Source organism: Emydura macquarii, unplaced genomic scaffold, assembly GCF_026122565.2.
Source record: "Emydura macquarii macquarii isolate MOO-44397 ecotype Brisbane River unplaced genomic scaffold, CSIRO-AGI_Emac_v2 contig_3220, whole genome shotgun sequence".
NCBI classification, from domain to species: Eukaryota; Metazoa; Chordata; order Testudines; family Chelidae; genus Emydura; species Emydura macquarii.
In genome coordinates, this window is record NW_027133357.1 from 579,761 (window position 1) to 599,774 (window position 20,014).

The window sequence follows — 20,014 nt, forward strand, 5'->3', positions numbered from 1 at the left end:
CGAGGAAGCTGTGCACAGAAGTGCCTTGGAGTTAAAAGAGCAAGAATTGACTTTTGCTGCAGCTAAAGAGGCTGCAGAGAGAGCCAAAGAAGCAGAGCAGACAACCAGGGAAGCTGAAGAAAGAGCCCACCAGAGAATCATGGAGGAAAAGAGAGGGAGAGGAAATACCAGCTGGCGATGATGGACAGACATGGGAGCATCCCAGGTGTTCCTATGTCCCCAGCGTCTCCTTCCACACCTAAAACACCCAGCTTTGATAAGCTGTGCCCTGCTTACAAAGAGACAGGCTGCACCGAGAAGTACTTCACTACTTTTGAAAAGCTGTGTGCAGTGCACAAGATTCCTGAGGAGCAGAAAGTCCTCACTCTCATTGCAAAGTTGTCGGACAAAGCTTTGTCTGTGTTTAATGAGATGCCAATTAAGGATGCTTTAAGGTATGACACATTTAAGAGTGCTGTGTTGCAAAGGTTTCAGATTACCCCCGAAGTGTACAGAATGAAATGTAGGGATCGTAAGAGGGATACAGGCATGACTCAGAGCCAACATGCTTATAAATTATGATTTATTGAAGAAGGGGATCAAGGAAAAGGGTCTCGACACATATGACCAGCTCTTTGACCTCATAGCACGAGCGATTTCTGAGCGTGTGTACGGATGTTGTGAGGAATAGCCTTGGGATAAGAATCTGAAATCGGTAATAGAAATGGCCTCAACGGCAGATGCCTTTGAGCAGGCACAGATGTCTATGGGCCATAAGCCTCAGAGGGATCCCCCTTTAGAACTGGGTTTCTACCCTCCATTTTACCCCTGTGGAGAAGGAAGGGATGGCTGGACGTGGAAGAATGGCTGGAGAGGGCCAGGGCTCGGAGGTGGTGCTGAGCATTCTCTCTCTCTCAGGTGCTTGGCTGGTTGGTTCTTGCTCCCATACTCAGGGTCTAACTTATCACTACAGGTGGGTTAGGAAGAAATTTTCCCCGAGGTCAGATTGGCAGGGACCTTGGGGGTTTTCCATCTTCCTCCACTTGCCAGGATTATCTGGATGTATCTCATGTAATCATTTCCCTGCCGTTGCGGAGCCTCGAGCACTGATATTCCTTGGTCCTTCCCATTCTCCGCCTGTGGCATGTAACAATTTAGTCTCCAGTGGGCCTGCATTATTTTGGTCTAATTTCATTTGGTGTGTGGATGCCGAGTGGTGTTGGTGGTATCCTGTGGCATACAGGAGGTCAGACTGGATGATCTTGTGGTCATTTCTGGCCTTAAACTCTATGATGATGACTTTAAAAGTCTCCTGGCCTAGGTGTCACCTATCAGGTTTTGGCCCTTTCCCTTGTCGTTCTAAACGGTGCACAGTGTTGCCATGCAGCACCCCAGCATTCAAAAAGCAGGAGTCACACTCTGAAAATCAAGTGTTTTTTTAAACAGTAAACACAGTGATCTGTTTGTTTGCTCTCTGGTTTTTGATCCTTTAGGGTTCATGTTTTCAGGCCTTCCTCCACAATCAGGATGGCTAGAAACTTACTTTAATTTTTAAACGAAAGCTGGGATTCTCATGTAATCACTTGACTCAAGGAGCTGCGGCTTTAAGAAAAACACCAAATATCACAAGACTCACGATAAAATCACAAGAGCTGTGAACACTGGTGCCACTCCCACAGGCAGAAACCTAAAACCAGCCCATAACAGGAACTGATAGTCTCAGCTTCACTGAACTCTGACCTCAACCCAACCATAGGCAAAAGCCTCAGACATGATGGCCCTTATATTATTTTGAAGGTCAGTAGCCTGAGAAGAATGTTTCAGAGAGTAGGGTCTTCTACTGAATTCCAGTATTGCTAAAGCCAGTAGCTCAGAAATCATAGAACATTAGGGTTGGAAGGGACCTCAGGAGGTCATTTAGTCCAACCCCCTGCTCAAAGCAGGACTAACCTCAGCTAAATCATCCCAGCCAGGGCTTTGTCAAGCCACAGCTTAAAAACTTCTGAAAATGGAGATTCCACCAGCTCCCTGGGTAACCCATTCCAGTGCTTCACCACCCTCCTAGTGAAAAACATTTTCCTAATATCCATCCTAGACCTCCCCCACTGCAACTTGAGACCACTGCTCCTTGTTCTGTCATCCACTGCCATTGAGAACAGATCCCCACTGAGTTAGATACCCAGAATCATGGGGTTTGGTCTGTGTTCTGATTTTTGAACTCCTTCTATGAAGTGTGTGTGACGATTAGTCTTTTACCAACGCTTTCAAATTTTTACCAAGGTGATTTTGGTCCCAACGGCTGGAGCAATTGCAGGGGGACCCAAGTGAGAGGAGGGCCTCGTGCTTGATTCTGCACAAACACTTTTGATGGGGGTATTGAGTGGAACAACAAGTAACAGGTCCCTGACCTGAAGAGCTTACACTTCAGTGTAAAGCATAGTGGTGAGTTTCTGATGTAGGAACTAGAACTGTGACTCACTCAACTCATCTTATGCAGGGCCACCAAACATCCAGTAGATGGAAACAACTTTTAATCCCTGTGTGATACGACCCGTGCCCAGGGTTGCCAACTGATAATGCCAAGGTCAGGGCAGGCTGCAAGAGGACAGCAGATTCTCCCCACGCTGGTGGGTGACACTGAAGCCCGGCTTCCCAACCAGCCACGAACTGCTTCTGATTACCCCACACTGGATATCAAGAAGCCAGTCCACAAATGTCTACAGCCCCCTTTACTGCATTTCAGCTCCAAGCTCCCAAATCAGCACTAGGTCCAGTAAAGAGACCAGTTACTAGAACTCTCTGCTCTTTACTAAAAAGGTTCCCTCTGACCCCAAGGGGTCAGCCACAGCACCAGTTCAATATGAGTTTGGATCTTACCTAAAATACCACGCTGGCAGCCAATCCTTTAGTATCTAAACTAAAGGTTTATTGTAAAAAGAAAGAAATCAACCATGAGAGAAATGTTAAAGGGTTAAAGTAAATCACAGATATACAAATAATTAAAAGTCCATATACTTCAGGTTTCTGGAAGAAATGTGGATTTGCAGGCTTGTATAGTTCTCTCTGGTTCACATCCAGTACCTGAATGGGTCTAAGTCCTTCGGTTCAGTTGCAAGATGAATTGGTCCAGAGATAGGTGTATGTCTGCAGACTGGACAGACAAAATGGTTTCTCTGGCTTGATCTTATAAACCCCCTCCTCCGGCCATGCGGCCTGTGGGCAGTCACAATACCCAAAATGGAGTCCATAGTCACATGGGCCAATCCTGGTGACTCCTCCGGTGTGCCTGGGGTCCATAGTCACATGGGACAGTCCTGATGCTTCATCAGGTAGGCTGCCTGCAATGGAGTCCAGAGTCACGTAAGCAGGTTCTGGTGACTCAGTGGTGATGCTGGCTTCTCTCTCAGGGCCCCTTGCACCTGGGAATGCCTTGATGGGCCATTATGCAGGCCATTGTTCTGCAGCCATCCTATCTGGGGTGTTACCCAGGCAGAACAATTTGAAATACAGATATCTCAAATACATCTATAACTTCCATTTCAAATATTACCCATGAACATAAGTATTATTATCTTACTTAGCACATTATAACCTTCTTAACAGTACCTGACATGGCATATCCCACATGGATTATTATGATTCTGCCATACTGATGTCACCCAATATACTAAATGCCCCCCCACTCAAGCCAACCCGCATGACACCCTGCTTAGCTGGGCAGGTTCCAAACTGGTGTCGGTGACCTTCGGGTGAAGGACTGACGCTCATTAGCAGCAGTGCCTTCAACAGAAACCAGTAAAAAACCAGGGATTCAGTCTCTCGGCTTGCAGTTCCGTGTGTGTTCTATTTGGCTATAGGGAACTGTCTGGGGCAGTGTCTCAGGCTGGTTTTGCTTCCCCAAAATAATATGAAGGCTGGAGTTTTTTGTGTCATGGTGAGAGTGGCTGCAGGATGGACCAACACCACATTACTTGCAAGCGTCAGCAACACAGGCATTCTGAATTCCCTACATTCCTCCCTCCAGCCCCAGGGGAAACAAGGGGTTCCTCCAAGACCCGCTCCACAAACATGGCACAATCCAACTGTCACTAAATGCTTCAGACATTTTCAAACCTAAAAGGCCCCTAAGCCAGTGCTGCCAACCCCCAGCATTCAAAAATCATTAGTCAGGCTCCCAAAATTGTGAGATTTAAGACGAAAGAAAAATTAAGATTTTCTCCTCAACCATGAGAGTGAGAAACTTTTTTTAGTGAAAGCGGAGATCTCTTACAATCTGTTGATTCCAGCAGCTGGGCTTTAAGGAAAAGACCAAATACTGCAAGATTTGTGATGAAATCATGAGAGTTCATGACACTGTGCTAACCCCATGTGGTTATCAGTGATCATGCTTATCCCAGGAGTCAGCAGAACTCTGCTTCATTCATTGCCTAAATTCTAACCAATCAGCTTTGCGTAACATGACATGAGTATAACATAACAACCAGTTCCAACTAGCTCTTGCCAGAGCCTGTTAAAGGTACAGTTCCCCACATCTCTGTCCCCTGCCAAACATACTAACAATTAACATTAATATCGATAGGAAAGGAAAGCGGATGGGGTAGTGTTGTACAGCAATAATGTAGTAGACTATAAAGAAATGAGACATGGTAGCATGACTAAAACAAATGGTTTGGGTCAAAATCACGCAGGGGAAGGCTTGTAAAAGATATTCTGTTGGGGAAGTATTAGGGATCTGCTCTAGACCCCCCAGGGTTGGATTTGGCTATGGATAGCAATCTCTGTAATAATATTAGAGAGAGAAAATACTATGAGAAATTGTGTCATTGTGGGAGACTTAACTGCCCAAGTATAATAAATACCAATAATAGTACCTGGCTCTTATCTTTTAGGAGATCTTCTCATCTGCAGGTAAGCATTCAGGGCACTTCCAGACTGAGGAAACTGGTTCGTTCATTTGCCCCTGACTTAAAGGGCCAAAATGTAAGCAGCTGCAAAAGACGATCAGCCCAAGTAACCTACGTACACAAAGTTTAAGTACTGCCCAGAGTGCGCAAATGAACCAATTACCTCATCTTAGGAGCGCCTCATAAACAAACAGATTCCAAGCTACTGAGGGAATCAATCAGCAGGGATCTAGTCTTTCATTATAGGTAGAACTGGGGGTGCCACCTACACTTAAGGGTGCCCAAAATTTCCCAGTCTAAGACAGTTTTCTGTTGTTTATAACTTTGAAAAAACCTTAACCGCTCAGGGTGGAACTCACCATGCTGGGTGTCTGCCTCGGGCTTAATGGTTTTGGAAAAATTCAGCTAAAATGGTTCAGCTGTTTCCAAAAACAAGGCTAGGGGAAAATACATTGTTTTGATCACATTGAAAATATTCTTGCCTCTATTTCATTGAGAAACTCTAGTGCCTCACTCGATTCTTTAGAGCCTTTAGAGCCGGGGCTTGAAGTTTGGCAGATGGTCACCCTGGGGCCTTTTGTGGGCCCATCTCTGTGAAAATCCATACAAATTTGACCAAGTTATTATAATCCATTTGCACATCCTCAGTCGGGGTTTGTTAGAGTTTGATGCTAATTTTTCCAAGGACTGTGCACCGTGGGCATGGTTTAGCCCGACGCCACAGATACGAAGCATGATTTCCCCTGCAATTGCCTCGCCTGGATGATGGGGTGCTGTCATGGTGCTAGTCACCAGAATTGAGAGCTGGGAGGCAGGCTGTCTCTGCCACGCTCTCAATGCTCCTCCTGCTGGCACCCAGCAAGCATGGAGGAAAAGGGAGTGTTGTTTATCTCTTCACATAATGCAAGAACCAGGGGTCACCCAATGAAATTAATAGACAGCAGGTTTAAAACAAACATAAGGAAGTACTTCCTCACATAGTGCACAGTCAACCTGTGGAACTTGTTGCCAGGGGATGTTGTAAAGGCCAAAACTATAACAGGGTTCACAAAATAATTAGATCAGTTCACGGAGGAGTGGCTATTAGCCAAGATGCTCAGGGATGCAACCCAATGCTGTGGGTGTCCTTAAAATAAGCTGGGACTAGACAACAGGAGATTATCAAGTGAGCTAATAGCCCTGTTCTGTTCATTCCCTCTGAAGCATCTGGCACCGGCCACTGTCGGAAGACAAAATACTGGACTAGACGGACCATTGATCTGAGCCAGTGTGACCATTCTTATATCCCCCGTCTTTTACTTTTAAGCATTGAAAAAGCAGTGAATAGGAACCAGTTTAATACACTGAAATGCATTTCTAGTGGAGGACACTTATCAAGTGATCCATCCCCTGTCGTCCAGTGCAACATCTGCCAGTCAGAGCTTTAGGGACACCCTGAGCATGGGGTTGCTTCCCTGACCATTTTGGCTAATAGCCACTGATGCACCTATCCTCCATGAACTTATCTAATTCTTTTTTGAACCCTGTTATTCTGGGACAATCTGGCACTAACCAATTCAAGGCACACCAGCAATAGAATGAGACCTCACATACCTCCTTGTTGGATCTGGAAGACCAGTAAGTTTTTCCTGCTCCATTACAGGGATTTTAAGTTTTTTATTTTAGCAGCTTTAAAATCATAGATGTGATCAGTTTCCTTTCTCAAGGAGCCAATCAGGATGATCTCCTAGGCCATCTCATTCTGATGGACAAAGAAGAATTAATTGCTAACCTAAAAATTAGTGATTGTGTAGGTACCAGTGATCATGATCTGCTTACGTTATTTTGTGCAAACAGAATGTGGCACTGAGCAACCAGTAAGATGTATATTTGTAACTTTAAATGGACTTAACAGTTGTTGGCACAACGGATTGGAAACATAAATTTAAAGTGGGAAGTGTTAAGAAAACTGGGAATTGTTCAAGGATATCTGACTGAGTGCCTGAAAAGCCATAATTCCACAGACACAAAAATAGTTACATTGAACAAGAAGAACTCCTGGTTTTAAGGAAATGTGGAAGCAGTGATAAAACATAATATATATAATAAAGGATAGAAAAAAGGGGAAGTGTACGGGAATGAGTATAAGTCACAAGTTAAAAAATGTAGCCAACTGATAAGGGAAGCCAAAGGAATCAATGAAATATCAATGGTCAATAGGGATAAAGACAATAAGGTTTTTTTAAAAAACATTTTAGGAACAAAAAACCTTATGTCAGATATAAGTCAATTACTAGATGCAGAAAAGATAGAAATGTTCAATAGGCATTTCTGTTCTATGGTTGGAATGAAGCAGGGGGATATATCTATCCCATATGATGCTGTGGATGAAATAGAAAGTTAGCCATCTGTAACAAAGGAGGATGTGAGGTATCATCTGCTAAAATTAAACACTTTCAAATCAACAGGCCCAGAAAACTTGCACCCAAGAGTCTTAAAGGAAGTCTTAAAGCTGAAGCGCTTTCTGAAACACTAATGTTATTTTTTAATAAATCTTGGAAATATGGGGAAATTCCAAAGGACTGAGGACTGCCAATGTAGTTCCAATATAAAAAAAAACAAACCATAAAAGGGATGACCCAGAGAACTATAGATCAATTAGTCTGCCATCCATCCCAGGTAAAATTATGGAAGTGTTAATATGAGACTCTTACCAGCTACGAATTAGAGAATAAAAACATAATCAATGCTGCTTAGTATGGTTTCATGGAAGGTCAGTCTTGTCAAACAAACCTGGTGTCTTTTTTGACAGAATTACAGGCCTGGTACAGGCAACTGTGTTGATACGATACACCTGGATTTTTCCAAGGCATTTGACTTGGTTCCACATGACATTGTGATTAACAGGCTTGCATTATATGGATTTACAGGGCACACAAAGATGGACTGAAAACAGTTTCACTGACAAATCTCTGAATATAGTTGTTAATGGATCATCAGAGTCCCCCAGGGACCAGTTCTTAGACTATTCTATATTTTTTATCAATTATCTAGGCAATGACATTTGCTGATAAAGTTTGCAGATGGCAAAGATTGGTGGGGTGGCAAATAATGAGAAGGACAGATTGCTGTTACAGAGCAATCTGAATCACCGGTTAAATGGTCACAATCCAATCCAAGGCATTTTAATACAGCCAAATGCAAAGTAATACTTTGGGAAACAAAGAATTGAGGTTATAGCTACAGGAGGGGAGACTCTGTCTTGGAAAGCAGCAATTCAGAGAAGGATTTGGAGGTCATCCAAGAGATTTGCCTCCATATGACTCTCAGTACAATGCTGTGGCAAAAAAGGCTGATGCGATCCTAGGATGCATAAAAAGGGGAATATCAAGTGGCAGATGGGACGTGATCTTGCCTCCGTACATAGCATTGGCAAGAGTGCTACTAGATTTCGGTGTCCACTTCTGGTGTCCACACTTCAAGAAGGATGTGGAAATGCTGGAGACACTTCAAAGAAGGACTACAAAAATGACCCAGGATCTGAACAACAAGCCATGTGATGCAAGGCTGAAGGAGCTCAGCTCATTTCATGCGTTGAAGAGAAGGTCGAGAGATGAACCGGTCACTGTGTCTAGGTCCCTGCATGTGGAAACGAGATCTGAGAGCAGGGGGTCTTCCAACTTGCTGACAAAGGCAGAAAAAGGTTCAGTGGTTGGAAGATGAATTAGACAAATTCAACTTTGAAATAAGGGAGGGGGATGAAATGTTGGAACAGCTTCCCTGGGGAGGTGGTGGACTCACCATCGCTTGGAAACTTTCCCAGGAGTTTAGATATGCTTCCAAAAGACATGCTTTAATCCAGCTTTTGGGAGAGGTTCTGTGGCCTGTGTGCGGGGAGTCAGGCTGGATGGTCATAGTGGTCCCTTCTAGCCTTGGCATATATGAATCTCCCAGTCCATCCCCTTCCTTCCCAGCCACGGGGAGAACAGGATTGCCTGCATTGTCCTCAACAGGGTATAGAGCTTTGAAATATTCCACAAAATTGCTGAGTGTGTGTGGTGTGTGTGTGAGAATTGGGGGGGATTCCAATGACTAGGCTGGGTAAGACAGAAATACCAGGCTGGAAAAAAATCAAACATCAAAGGCCCCCAAGAAGAAGATAAAAGAAATCTTATACACCGACGCCCTCTACTGGATATTGATGGCAGTGGCAGAGAACCTGCAAGAGCAGAAAGCAGAGCTGTTTGGAAAGTGTCTGATAGATATTAGAGGGGTGCCCCTCCTCCAACAGACCCCTGTGGTCACCGGGGACCTCAGAGTTTTGCTGGATCCACAAAGGAAGTGGTAGAATCCAGAAGTGCTCCTGACACTGGACCAGCCATGAGGTTAGACTCTCCCCTGTCCCAGCGGCACCAGGACTGAAGAGCGGCACTGGCCTGTCCCAGGGGAACTGTGGGGTCCTTGGGGCCTGGCGCACTAAAGAGCTCACTCCCAAGAGACTGCTTCCAGGCCGGGGCATAGACCAGACCCTGCAACAGAGTCATGCCTGGTCCCCATCGGGGTGGCACGGCGTTAGACAAGGGCAGCTCTGTGCACATTATTTGCTCTTTTTTTAAAAGCTTCTTTTCTCTAAATACTTGGTTTCTGTTGCAAAATAAGACTGTGGTGCGAGCACGCTGTCCGGTCATGCTGTTCACCCACGGGCACTGGCTCCTCCATGCAAGATCCACAGGCAGCAAACCCAGTCAGAGCAGCTGATACAGGGTACTGCAGTCCAGGGCCTGGTCTCAGCTCCAGAGATGCTTGTGATTCCAGCCAAGAAAAGGTGAAGGCACAAGACCTGCCCTCTGAAGGGTTCGCTCGGAGAGCTCAGGAAGCAGACAGACAGAGGGGCAGCCATCCCTGCAACTGTGACACCGGGCCACGCCCCCAAACGAGGCTGGACTCAACTAGCTACATTGAGGTCGAAACCACCTTGCCTTGTCAGCATTACGATTTTACATCCAGAGTGCGCTCGCTATATCAAACCACACTGATTTTTGCCATGAAGATATAGCCAGAGAGCAGGGTTAGGACATGGCAGTACCTGTGATGGTGACACTGTGGATCATGGAATAATGCCAATGCAGGGTGTGTTATACCTCTCCTGCCAATTCACAGAGAGCATCCCGAGATAAAGCAACACAACTGGCGTAGCCTAAGAGGGAGTTACTCACTCAAACAGGAAGTCGCTGTTTGCTGTGGCTGCAAGTTATCCAGTTGGTGGCGTCTGATACAAACCCAGTCCTTACACACAGGTGTCACTCTGGCTGTGACGGGCTTCCAGCCATTGTGCTCGATTTTCCAGCGATGTTGAGTACCTTGGCCTTCCACTGACTCCAGACAGAGGCCTGGGAGGTCAGCATCTCTCAGGATCAGGCCACAGGCATCTCCAGACAGCTCCTGAACATGGAAACACCCATGACGAGAGGCCACGTTTGCAGGCGTCCATCACAGCAACCCAGCGTCTACGTGGGCTTGGGTGAACCATGGGGCCAATGGCAAACTTCCTCCACCTGCAAACCCTGCCACTGTGATCAATCCACCCACCAGCCTCCCAATCAACCCTGTTCCCTCCACCCCTCCATCAGTTCTGCCCCCATCTGCCCAGCTCCCATCCACTCCACATTCAACCTCACCTTTGCTCCTCCTGGGTTCTTCACCCCTCCTTTCCCTTGGTGAGGGGAGGGGAGAGGAGCTGTCCCATCCTCATTGCTCTCAGGGGAGGAGGAGGAAGAGAAGTGGAGCCCTCTGGGCGGTAGGGCTCTGAGATCCCTCCTTCCCCTGCCCCTCCTGTGAGAACGTTGGGTTGCTGAGGGGAGGGGAAGAGATATCTCATCCTGCATCCGCTCTGCTTGGTTGCTCTGCCCCAGATGCAAGCAGGTAGGGCAGGCAGCCAATCAGAGGGCTCAAATTTGCTGTTGGGCTGGAGCTTCTGGTCCCCGCCAATACCCCATCCCTTGGGGTAAAGTGATGAATGTTGGCAACACTGGTGATTTGCTGAGCCCCAAGATGTTCTTGTGTTGTCACCTGGGCTCCTGGTGTGGAAAAGGTTGAGAACCACGGCTCTGGCTGAGCCCTGGGGAGCTAGGGATTAACCGCAGCTCAGACTCCCTCCTCCCCGTGGTACACAAGCTGGGCTGGCACTGGTGCCATCTCTTTTAGGCTTTTCTCCTGCTGCCCATCACCATAGCATCTGGGCACTTTCCATGTAAGCGCAATAGCCAAGTCCCTAATGGACTTCCCGGCATTGCTGGAAGCGTGTCTTTGGAAGACTGGGGTCCATGTCCTACGACTGAGTTGAACACCAAGTGGGAGCGCGTCTCCATTTACTACCCAGTTATGTTGCTTTCTCATGACAAATGCTGAGCCCTGGAGCAGATGCCTGGCTGAGCGTGACAGTGGTTTCTCTCTGCTGACTCATCCTGTCGGCTTACCCCACCAAAGCGTTCTGCTAGCTTTAACGAGCTCGTTACAGCAGCCTTGGCTGACAGCGCCTACCAGGACAAAACCTTTCCAAAGAAATACTCAAGAACGAGGGACAGGACCCAATGGGTCAAAAATTAAGCCACAGGTACCAAAGGGACCCCAAATAACAGTCTTTATTAAAGAAGAGAACTTGGAATAAATCCAGACCAACTTGAGCCCTTGCAGTTGGATACAAATCCATAGGATGGGAACCAAATACTGTACATTATTACAAATAAGTTAATATAAAGAAATCATGGGCCACTGATACTGTATATGAAGTAGTCACTCAGTACGTTACTATAATTAGTGGGTTAATTTCTCTAGCCTAACAAACAGAAATAAAATAAAGATTAACAAGCACACAAGATGCCACACGACAGAGAGCAGTGGAGGACTGCTGCAGGGCAACAGCAGAAGTACCATGGGTTTAATGGGTGATCTAGAGGGTAAGGTATTAGACTGGCACTCAGGAGCCAGAAGGTTCAATTCCTGGCTCAGCCAGACTGCCTGTGCAAATCACTTGGAGCTAGCTCCACAGAGCAGCTAACACTCAGCAATGCAAAACCAACCGTGTAGCGAGTGCCTAGTGGAATCCGCAAACCCGGGTTAGGTGCCCAGATGCACAGGGAGAGTTAGGCACCTAAGAACAGGATTCACAGAAGCCAGCCTGCTGAGAAGGGAGCCACCCAAACCAGACAATGGTGAGGAGAGAGGTGTGTCTGAAGCCCTGCCCCCAAGGGAGTTAGGTGCCTAACTCTGATCAGTATTCACAGCTGTGTGCCTGCTCCTGGAGTGAGATGCCTAAGACGGGTCCAGCCTGTGTTGGCAAAAACCTCCAGAGTTGGCGGTGCTCCCCACCTCCAGAAGTTACGGCGCTCACCCCGAATGTCAGAGCCCTGGCTTTCAATCCCACACTGCGTGATGGGAGTGCTAGTCTCCCACTGCCCAGGGGAGTGCCCTGATTGGCACCATGGCAGTGCTCTCTCAGGCTCTCCTGCTGACACTGGTCCCTGTGGTATGGCGTAGTTAAAGGCTCCTTAAGCCAGAGAGAGAGTGACTCCGCAGCCAGCCTTCACACCCGGCTCCACAGCAGGCAGAGCAGGGATTTGAAGCTGGACCTCTCACAGCTCAAACCACGGGGGTGGAAAGAGACCACCGCCAGAGCTGTTTATGCAGGGTAGACGTGCTCTGAGAATGCCAACTGGATCAGGCCCTGCAGGCAGTGAAGCAGAGTCCTGCCAGGTTTGAGGATCCCGCTGGGCCTTCAGCTCAGAGCAACTCAGCAGAGCGGGATGTAGGTGGCTTGGCGCATGGCCACCAGCAGAGATTCAGGCAGCTACAGACGAGTGGGGGTTTTGAGGATCTAAATTTTGGACTTAGGTGCCTAAAGTGGCAGTTAAGCACCTAAATCCCTTTGTGGATCTAGCCCTTAGTCTCTCTGGCTTCAGTTTCCCCCTATGTACAATGGTGCTGGCCCCTCCCAGGGGCACAGCAAAGCACTCAGGTACTGCAGTGGGAAGGGCCATAGAAGTAGCTGGGCAGCAATGTTCAGGGACACCCTGCGACATGCTGGGGAGACCCAGATGGCTGGAATAGGAGGAAGATGCTGGGGCATGTTTGTATCGGAAGCATTTGGTGCTTCATGGTGAATGATACATGGGAGGTCTGAAAACCCACGTGCCTGGCCAGAGATGGATTCAAAGGATAGCAAAACCCTCCCATCCTCAGCGCTACATCGACCTCCTGCAAGGAAAGGCAGCAAATATTTGGGGTACACAAGGACTTGGCAACTCTCATAATCCCTTGGCCAGCGCTCTGTTTGCCTGCCTCTCAGGGCTGGTCGTGTGGTTCAGTTGCTGTGGTTGGACTTAGAAGATGTGGGTTCAAATCCTGCCTCTATACCACTGACTCCCTGTATGACTTTGGGCCAGTCACTTACTCCCGCTGATGCCTCCCTCCCTTGTGTGTAAAGTGGGAGTAGTATTCCCCTGCTGCCCACGGGTTAAAGCCACCAGTTCCTGGGAGGGGGGAGTCAGGTAAGTACCTCCAGTACAATTATAAACTGCATCTCCTGCTGGCGTAACTGGGCAGATGGCCTCGTGCAACTTCTCTTTTCAGTACAACTGAGAAGAACCACCCGAACGCTCTGATCATGACAGATCTACCAGCGCTCCCTCTCTGCACTAAGATGATGGGGTTGCTCAGCAAACCAGCAGCTTCTACGTTGACACGACAAGAGGACAATTCCCTGCCACTGGACTGAGCCATGACACACAATGCACGACCCTGCAGCTGCCTCCCTATTAGCAAAGTCCCGTCGTCCTGGCAGCTGCTTGCATGATCACAAGGCAAAACTGTTGCTTTTCTTATCAGCTGCATTACGCCTGTGAAGCAAGGACCCGTGTCCCCTGGGGGAATAAACCCCAATTAAATCAGGCTCCCCATGGATCAGATAGCTGTTGCCTCTTGTCTTCCCAAGGCAAAGGGCTGTTGGTTGTATGTCATCACATGCGTCCCCTCCCTGCCATTTGGGGAGAATTCTCCCATGATCCCTTTCTCCCTTTAAGGCACAAGCTGAGACCTTGAAACTCCTCTCACCTGCACAGCTCCAGGATCAGTCCTCCACCATGCAGCACAAGAGGCCGTGTGCCCTAAACCGGCCCACCTCCTGTGCTGCACCCCACACAGACAAACACAGAGACAGACAAACAGAGGAGTTCTTGGGGGCAGAGACCCTGTGGGTCCCGGCTGTCTGCGCACCCCACAGTCCAAAGACAAACGCCTCCAAAGGTGACAACACCAGAACGAGTTCAGTTCTTCCACGTGACAACGGCGTCCAAACAACATGGTCAGGATTGGTGCACCAGGGGCCCTGCCCCTTTGCTAACACCCTCCAGGACAACAAGATGGCTTCCAGAACAAGCCCTGGCTCACCGCCTCCTCTTCTAACCACCTGGGAGTCGGTGGCTGTTTCGGCGAGGAAGGCTGGGCAGCCAGGTGGGTGGCAGCTGTCAGACCTTGAGCCGGCTCTAGACCTGAGTGATGATCTCACTGTTCTCTGGCACGTAGACCTGCACAGGAGCTCCCTCGGCCGGCCGCGTCAGGATGTGGGTCTTCGGCACCTGTACGGAGGGTAAAGGAAAGAGCCATGCAGGTGTTTCCATCCCCCTCAGCAAAGCAAGAGAGTAACTCAACAGCCAGCCCCTCCCACGGTGCTGAACCCAGCCACACAGCCCCCGGGGGCAGGGCCGTATTATCCATTAGGCACAATAGGCACAGTGCCTACGAAACTTTCAGGGCCTACGAAAAATGTGAACTAAAATAAAATTTATTTGAAAAGCAAACGATAAAATCAAAATTCATATCTTCTTCAATTAAATATATTTATCTAAGGTACAAATTACTATTATAATATTACATATATCCATTGTAAATTTAATGCTGTGACAAGATTTAAAATTTTCTAAGCTTTTAAGGAATATGGTTACAATATTAGCAAAAGGGAATGCATTAAATGCAGGTTTCAATTTTGAACCATTTTTATTTGACATTTTGCTCAGAGTGGCATAACGAGGGGCCACAAAACCTCGCAATTAGTGTGCTTAAATGAATAGCTTCAAATCAAATTAGTTATTTCGGTCGGGGGCCTACGAAGGCAAGTGTGCCTAGGGTCTACGAAGGTCTTAAAACGGCCTTGCCCGGGGGAAGGGACGTCACTGTCGCCCCCCTCACAGAGGGAGCTGAGGCCAGTGGGAGGAAGGGACTTTCCCAAAGTCACACAGGGAACCTGTGGAGAGCCAGGCACGCCGCCCCGATCTCCTGGGTCCCAGGCTACCACAGTGCCCTTGCCTCTTTCACCAGCACAGAGCACCCGGTTTGACGAGGCCTTTCCGTGGCTGCAGGCATGGCCTTTGGTGCGTGGGTGGGGACGGTCTGGGCCGTTACCTCAGGGATTCCTTGGGCCTCTGGCTAGGCTCCCAGGTGACGTGACCCCTCAGTGCTGTCCCCACCCGGGGCTCAACGTGTAGTGATCAATGGCTCCATGTCTAGCTGGAAACCGGTCACAAGTGGAGTTCCCCAGGGGTCTGTCCTGGGGCCGGTTTTGTTCAACATCTTTATTAATGATCTGGAGGATGGGGTAGATTGCACCCTCAGCAAGTTTGCGGACGACACTAAGCTGGGGGGAGTGGTAGATACCCTGGAAGGTAGGGATAGGATACAGAGTGACCTAAACAAACTGGAGGATTGGGCCAAAAGAAATCTAATGAGGTTCAACAAGGACAAGTGCAGAGTCCTCCACTTAGGAAGGAAGAATCCCATGCACAGCTATAGACTGGGGACCGACGAGCTGGGCAGCAGCTCTGCAGAAAAGGACCTGGGGGTAACGGTGGATAAAAAGCTGGATATGAGTCAGCAGTGTGCCCTGGTTGTCAAGAAGGCTAATGGAATATTGGGCTGCATTAGGAGGGGCATTGCCAGCAGGTCACGGGAAGTGATTATTCCCCTCTATTCGGCATTGGTGAGGCCGCATTTAGAATACTGTGTCCAGTTTTGGGCCCCCCACTACAAAAAAGATGTGGACAATTTGGAGAGAGTGCAGCGGAGGGCAACCAAAATGATTAGGGGGCTGGAGCACAGGACTTATGAGGAGAGGCTGAGGGAACTGGGCTTGTTTAGTCTGCAAAAAGAGAAGAGTGAGGGGGGATTTGATAGCGGCTTTTAACTACCTGAAAGGGGTTCCAGGGAGGATGGGGCTAGGCTGTTCTCGGTGGTGGCAGATGACAGAACAAGGAGCAACGGTCTCAAGTTGCAGGGGGAGGTCTAGGTTGGACATTAGGAAAAAGTTACTAGGAGGGTGGTGAAGCATTGGAATGGGTTACCTAGGGAGGTGGTGGAATCTCCATCCTTACAGGTTTTAAGCTGAGGCTTGACAAAGCCCTGGTTGGGATGATATAGCTGAGGTTAGTCCTGCTTTGAGCAGGGGTTGGACTAGATGACCTCCTGAGGTCCCTTCCAACTCTAATATTCTATGATTCTATGATTCTATGATTCTATGGTGTGCAGCTCCACAGCTGCCCCTTGTGCTCACACAGCAGGCGCTCCCCATAGGCGAGCATGGCCGCCTGGCTGCGTGTCCCCGCGGGGAGAGCAGCTGTGCTTTCTGGCGGCGGCGGTGATGGGAGGAATCCAGGCACAAGCCCCAGCCTGCATAGCCTGGGCCACTGCCCCTCGTCACTGGCAGGGCGCTGCCCGGGCAGGAGAACGGCTGTGGCATGCAGAGAGGCCTGTTGGGCAAGTGTTGCCGGTACCACAAGTCACAGCCCAAAAGGCTAAAACCTGGGGGGCTCACTAAGAGGGCTTCGGGGCCCCTTCCTGCACTGAGCATGCTCTCTAAGGGCCTGGGAGCCCCAGAAGGCCCAGCTCTGCCTAGGGCAATTGTCTAGGGCTTGGGTTCCACTCGCCGAGGCCTCTGCTGCCACCGCGTGCCAGGCTGGGAGTGGGACGGCCACCAGAAAGCAGCAACACACAGTCACCCCCAGGAGCGGGAGGCTGTGTGAAGGCCCCCTGGACCAGCCAGCCCCACACTGATCTGTTAGAAATGTGTAGGGAAAGGCTGGTCCCGCCCACTGCTCTGCGGCGTGTAGCGCGGGGAGGGCGGCTGGTTCAAGCGGTTAATAAACTCCACTGCACCCAGACTGCACATGCACAGTGAGACTGTTAAAATATTATACGGCCTCAGCTGGCGCCGCTGGGCCGTAGCTCCCGTGGAGTGAGTGAAGCGGATTTACACCAGGGGGACCTGGCTGTGCAGTCTCCGATGCTGTCCTTCTCCAGGCCAAGTGTTATCAATACTGGCCTGAGCGTGGACCACTCTGTGACAAGCGTTTTACCTGCAGGTCTGAGCCCTTTTGCGAAGCCGCGCTGGGGCGAGCGGATGAGCAGAGGAAGCGCTGACTAGACGGGTGCTGGTCCCATGGCAGGGGCTAACCCAGGGCAGCAGGTGACCAACACTGGCACAAGCTGAGAGCTGCCAGGGGCCCAAATGCTGCATTTTGGGGGTCTCCAAACTGGCAGGACCCGCCCTCTCTGCGAGGGGATCGCTGGCTCCCAGCAAAGCCATAAATACCAAACCACCCTGCTGCTGTTTGCACAGCAAATAAGGCCGAGGTCAGAGTGCTAGGGGGCCTGGGAGTTAATCTCGCTGGGGCTCCTTGCTGGCCTGCTCACTGTGTAATGACAAGGTGGCTCGTTGCTGGGGGCACCACAAGAGGCCTCAGGGCTTAGACCTTCCCATCCGCAGGGCTCTGCTGCTCCCCCACGTGAAAACAAGCACTAGCCTACAGCCTGCCCAGCGGTGGCCAGGGGCAGCTACAGTTTGGCAAGCAGAACACGCGCCCCACCCTGGCACCTCTGCCCCTCACCCCCCACCTCACTGCAGATGCACCACTCTCCCAGTCTGGGATCCTCCCTGCCCAGCTCTGCTGGTGCCCCTCAATCCCAACCTGCAGCTCCCCTCCCCCTGCTGTCCCGGGCTCCCCTCACACACAGCTCTGCTGATGGGGCTTGTGTGAGGTGGGGGCGACCCCTCCTAGGACAGGACTCTGAGGATCATTTCCTGTGTGAGCCAGGACACGACAGCACCTAGGCCTGCAATGGCGAGAGGCTGGCACATTCCCCTGCTGTGCCAGCAAGCCCTTATTTATCAGGCATGGTTAGGTGATAAGGGGGATCCCAGTTTCTCCGAGTGCCCCAGGGCCATAGAGAGGCCGTGGCCTGGTTCCCTTCCCCTAGCACTTTCCCGGTCGCCACAGCGCCTCCTGCCCTGGCTCTCACTCCCCGCCCCGTGCCACACGCCAGCCCTACCTGAGCACGCTGCCCGGCACAGTACGAGGTGTACAGCTCCCTGCCCGGCGTGGCCCGCACGCGGAAGGCCCCCTGCCTGTCCAGCGAATGGGGCCGTAAGTTCCACAGCTTGGTGCGTTCGTGCCACGACTTCAGCTCCTCCGACACGGCCGACTTGGAGAGGGCCCTGCAGCTGGCTGGGGCATAGTCCTTGAGGGAAGGGGTGCGCACGATCCTGCTATGGGCCGGGACCAGCCACTGGTAGCGCAGCTGCGCCGCGTCCTGCTCATAGGGGAATGGAACTGGGCTGTCAACCAGCAGGGAGGGGCGGCCCCGGCAGAACTCCCTCCCGGCCCCGAGGCGGCTCTCGGCCACATACTCCACAGCTGGAAAGTAACTGGGACTGGGAGGAAGCAGCAGCTTCTGCGGTGTCTGGTAATAGTACGCTGCCTTGTGCCCCTCGGAGCGCTGGCCCCTGAACACCGTCGAGGGCTGCTCCATGCACGGCGGTGGCACCGGCCTCAGGAAGGAGATGTCAGGGCTGCTGCTGCCAGGCGAAGGGGCGTACGAGATGCTGGAGACGTCCGAGTTGCTGTCCTCTGAGCTGGAGTGGTAGATGGGGTTGGAGATCAGGCTGGGCTTGGCTGGAGGGAAGCAGTAGTCAGGGACGGTGACAGTGTAGTAGGTGGGGCGTCGTCTTGGCAGCACACTCCTCCCACGGGGCTCTGCTCGGTCCCGGGACAAGTCCACCCTGGGGGCAGAAGGAAGCCAGTTAGGGGCGAGCGAAGGAATCTCCCATCCTGTCCCTGAACGTCAGACGAAGAGGAGCACTCTCGGAAACCCAAAGAGTCAGGTACCGGTAGAGAATGTACAAACGCACCAGTGCCCCACGGACCTCAATAGGGAATACACCTAAACCCTGCCAGCTGCCCTTAACCCTGCCCACCCCCTTAACTCTGCCCATCACCTTAACTGACTCCCCTTCCACCCTCTAAGCCCCGACACTATCCCTGCTTCTGCCTCTATACCCCAGCTAACCAACAATAAAAGAGGACATTAATAATCTCTAAACAAACCAACCCCCCAGCAGAGTTTTGGCCTTGAGAAGGGAGCAGAGCCAGAGGCTCCATGGAGTCCACTAGAGACGGCTATTGCTAGTGATTTTATGTGGGAGGTGCCCAGATACCACAGTGATGGGGGTCAGGGTCAAACACTACGGTAGCTAGATAGGAGAACATTTGTCCAAGGAGTTGGTTCTACAGGCATCATGGCTAGAGAGAGGGCAGCTCGCGGTGGAAAGGATAACTTGGTTATACAGGCCACTGTTACCCTCAGGGGTAGGCAAATCAGCAGCACCAAAATGAGAAGCTCCCCAACAGCAGCAAGCCTAGTGCTAAGCCCAGGGCTCCCTCCTTTGCTGCTCTTCTATCTCCTCTCATTTGTCTCCCTTCTGGGGGTCCCATCGCACCCTTTCACACCCACACTCTGTATTTATCACGCTCATTATCACCTCCTGCCAGAATTACAGTGCCTGGAGGCCTCAGCCATCATCAGGGTCCCACTGTGCTGAGTGCAGCCCAGAGACAGTCCCTGCCCCAAAGAGCTCACAGTCCAAACAGAGAATGGGTGGGAGGGGAAACTGAGGCACAGGGCGGGGAAGTGACTTGCCCAAGGTCACTCGGCAGGGCAGTGACAGAGGTCGGAATAGAAGCCAGCTCTCCCAGTTTAGTGTCATGTCTGCAAGGCAACATGGCCTCTCTTCCTCCCCTGACCATCTGGGTCCAGTGCCATCCAGCTAG

At 50.3% G+C, this 20,014-nt stretch overlaps 1 protein-coding gene across 1 annotated transcript in view; it reads right to left on the minus strand.

Annotated features, from left to right (window-relative positions):
* Positions 1-12,721: 12,721 nt before the first annotated feature.
* Positions 12,722-20,014, minus strand: part of INAVA (innate immunity activator) — a 40,178-nt gene continuing 32,885 nt past the window's right edge. The window contains exons 10-11 of the mRNA XM_067531522.1: positions 18,237-18,966; positions 12,722-14,494 (exon numbers count right to left, since the gene is read on the minus strand). Of these exons, the coding sequence (XP_067387623.1) occupies positions 14,402-14,494; positions 18,237-18,966 (823 nt within the window). The 3' untranslated portion in view covers positions 12,722-14,401. The remainder of the gene's footprint in view (positions 14,495-18,236; positions 18,967-20,014) is intronic.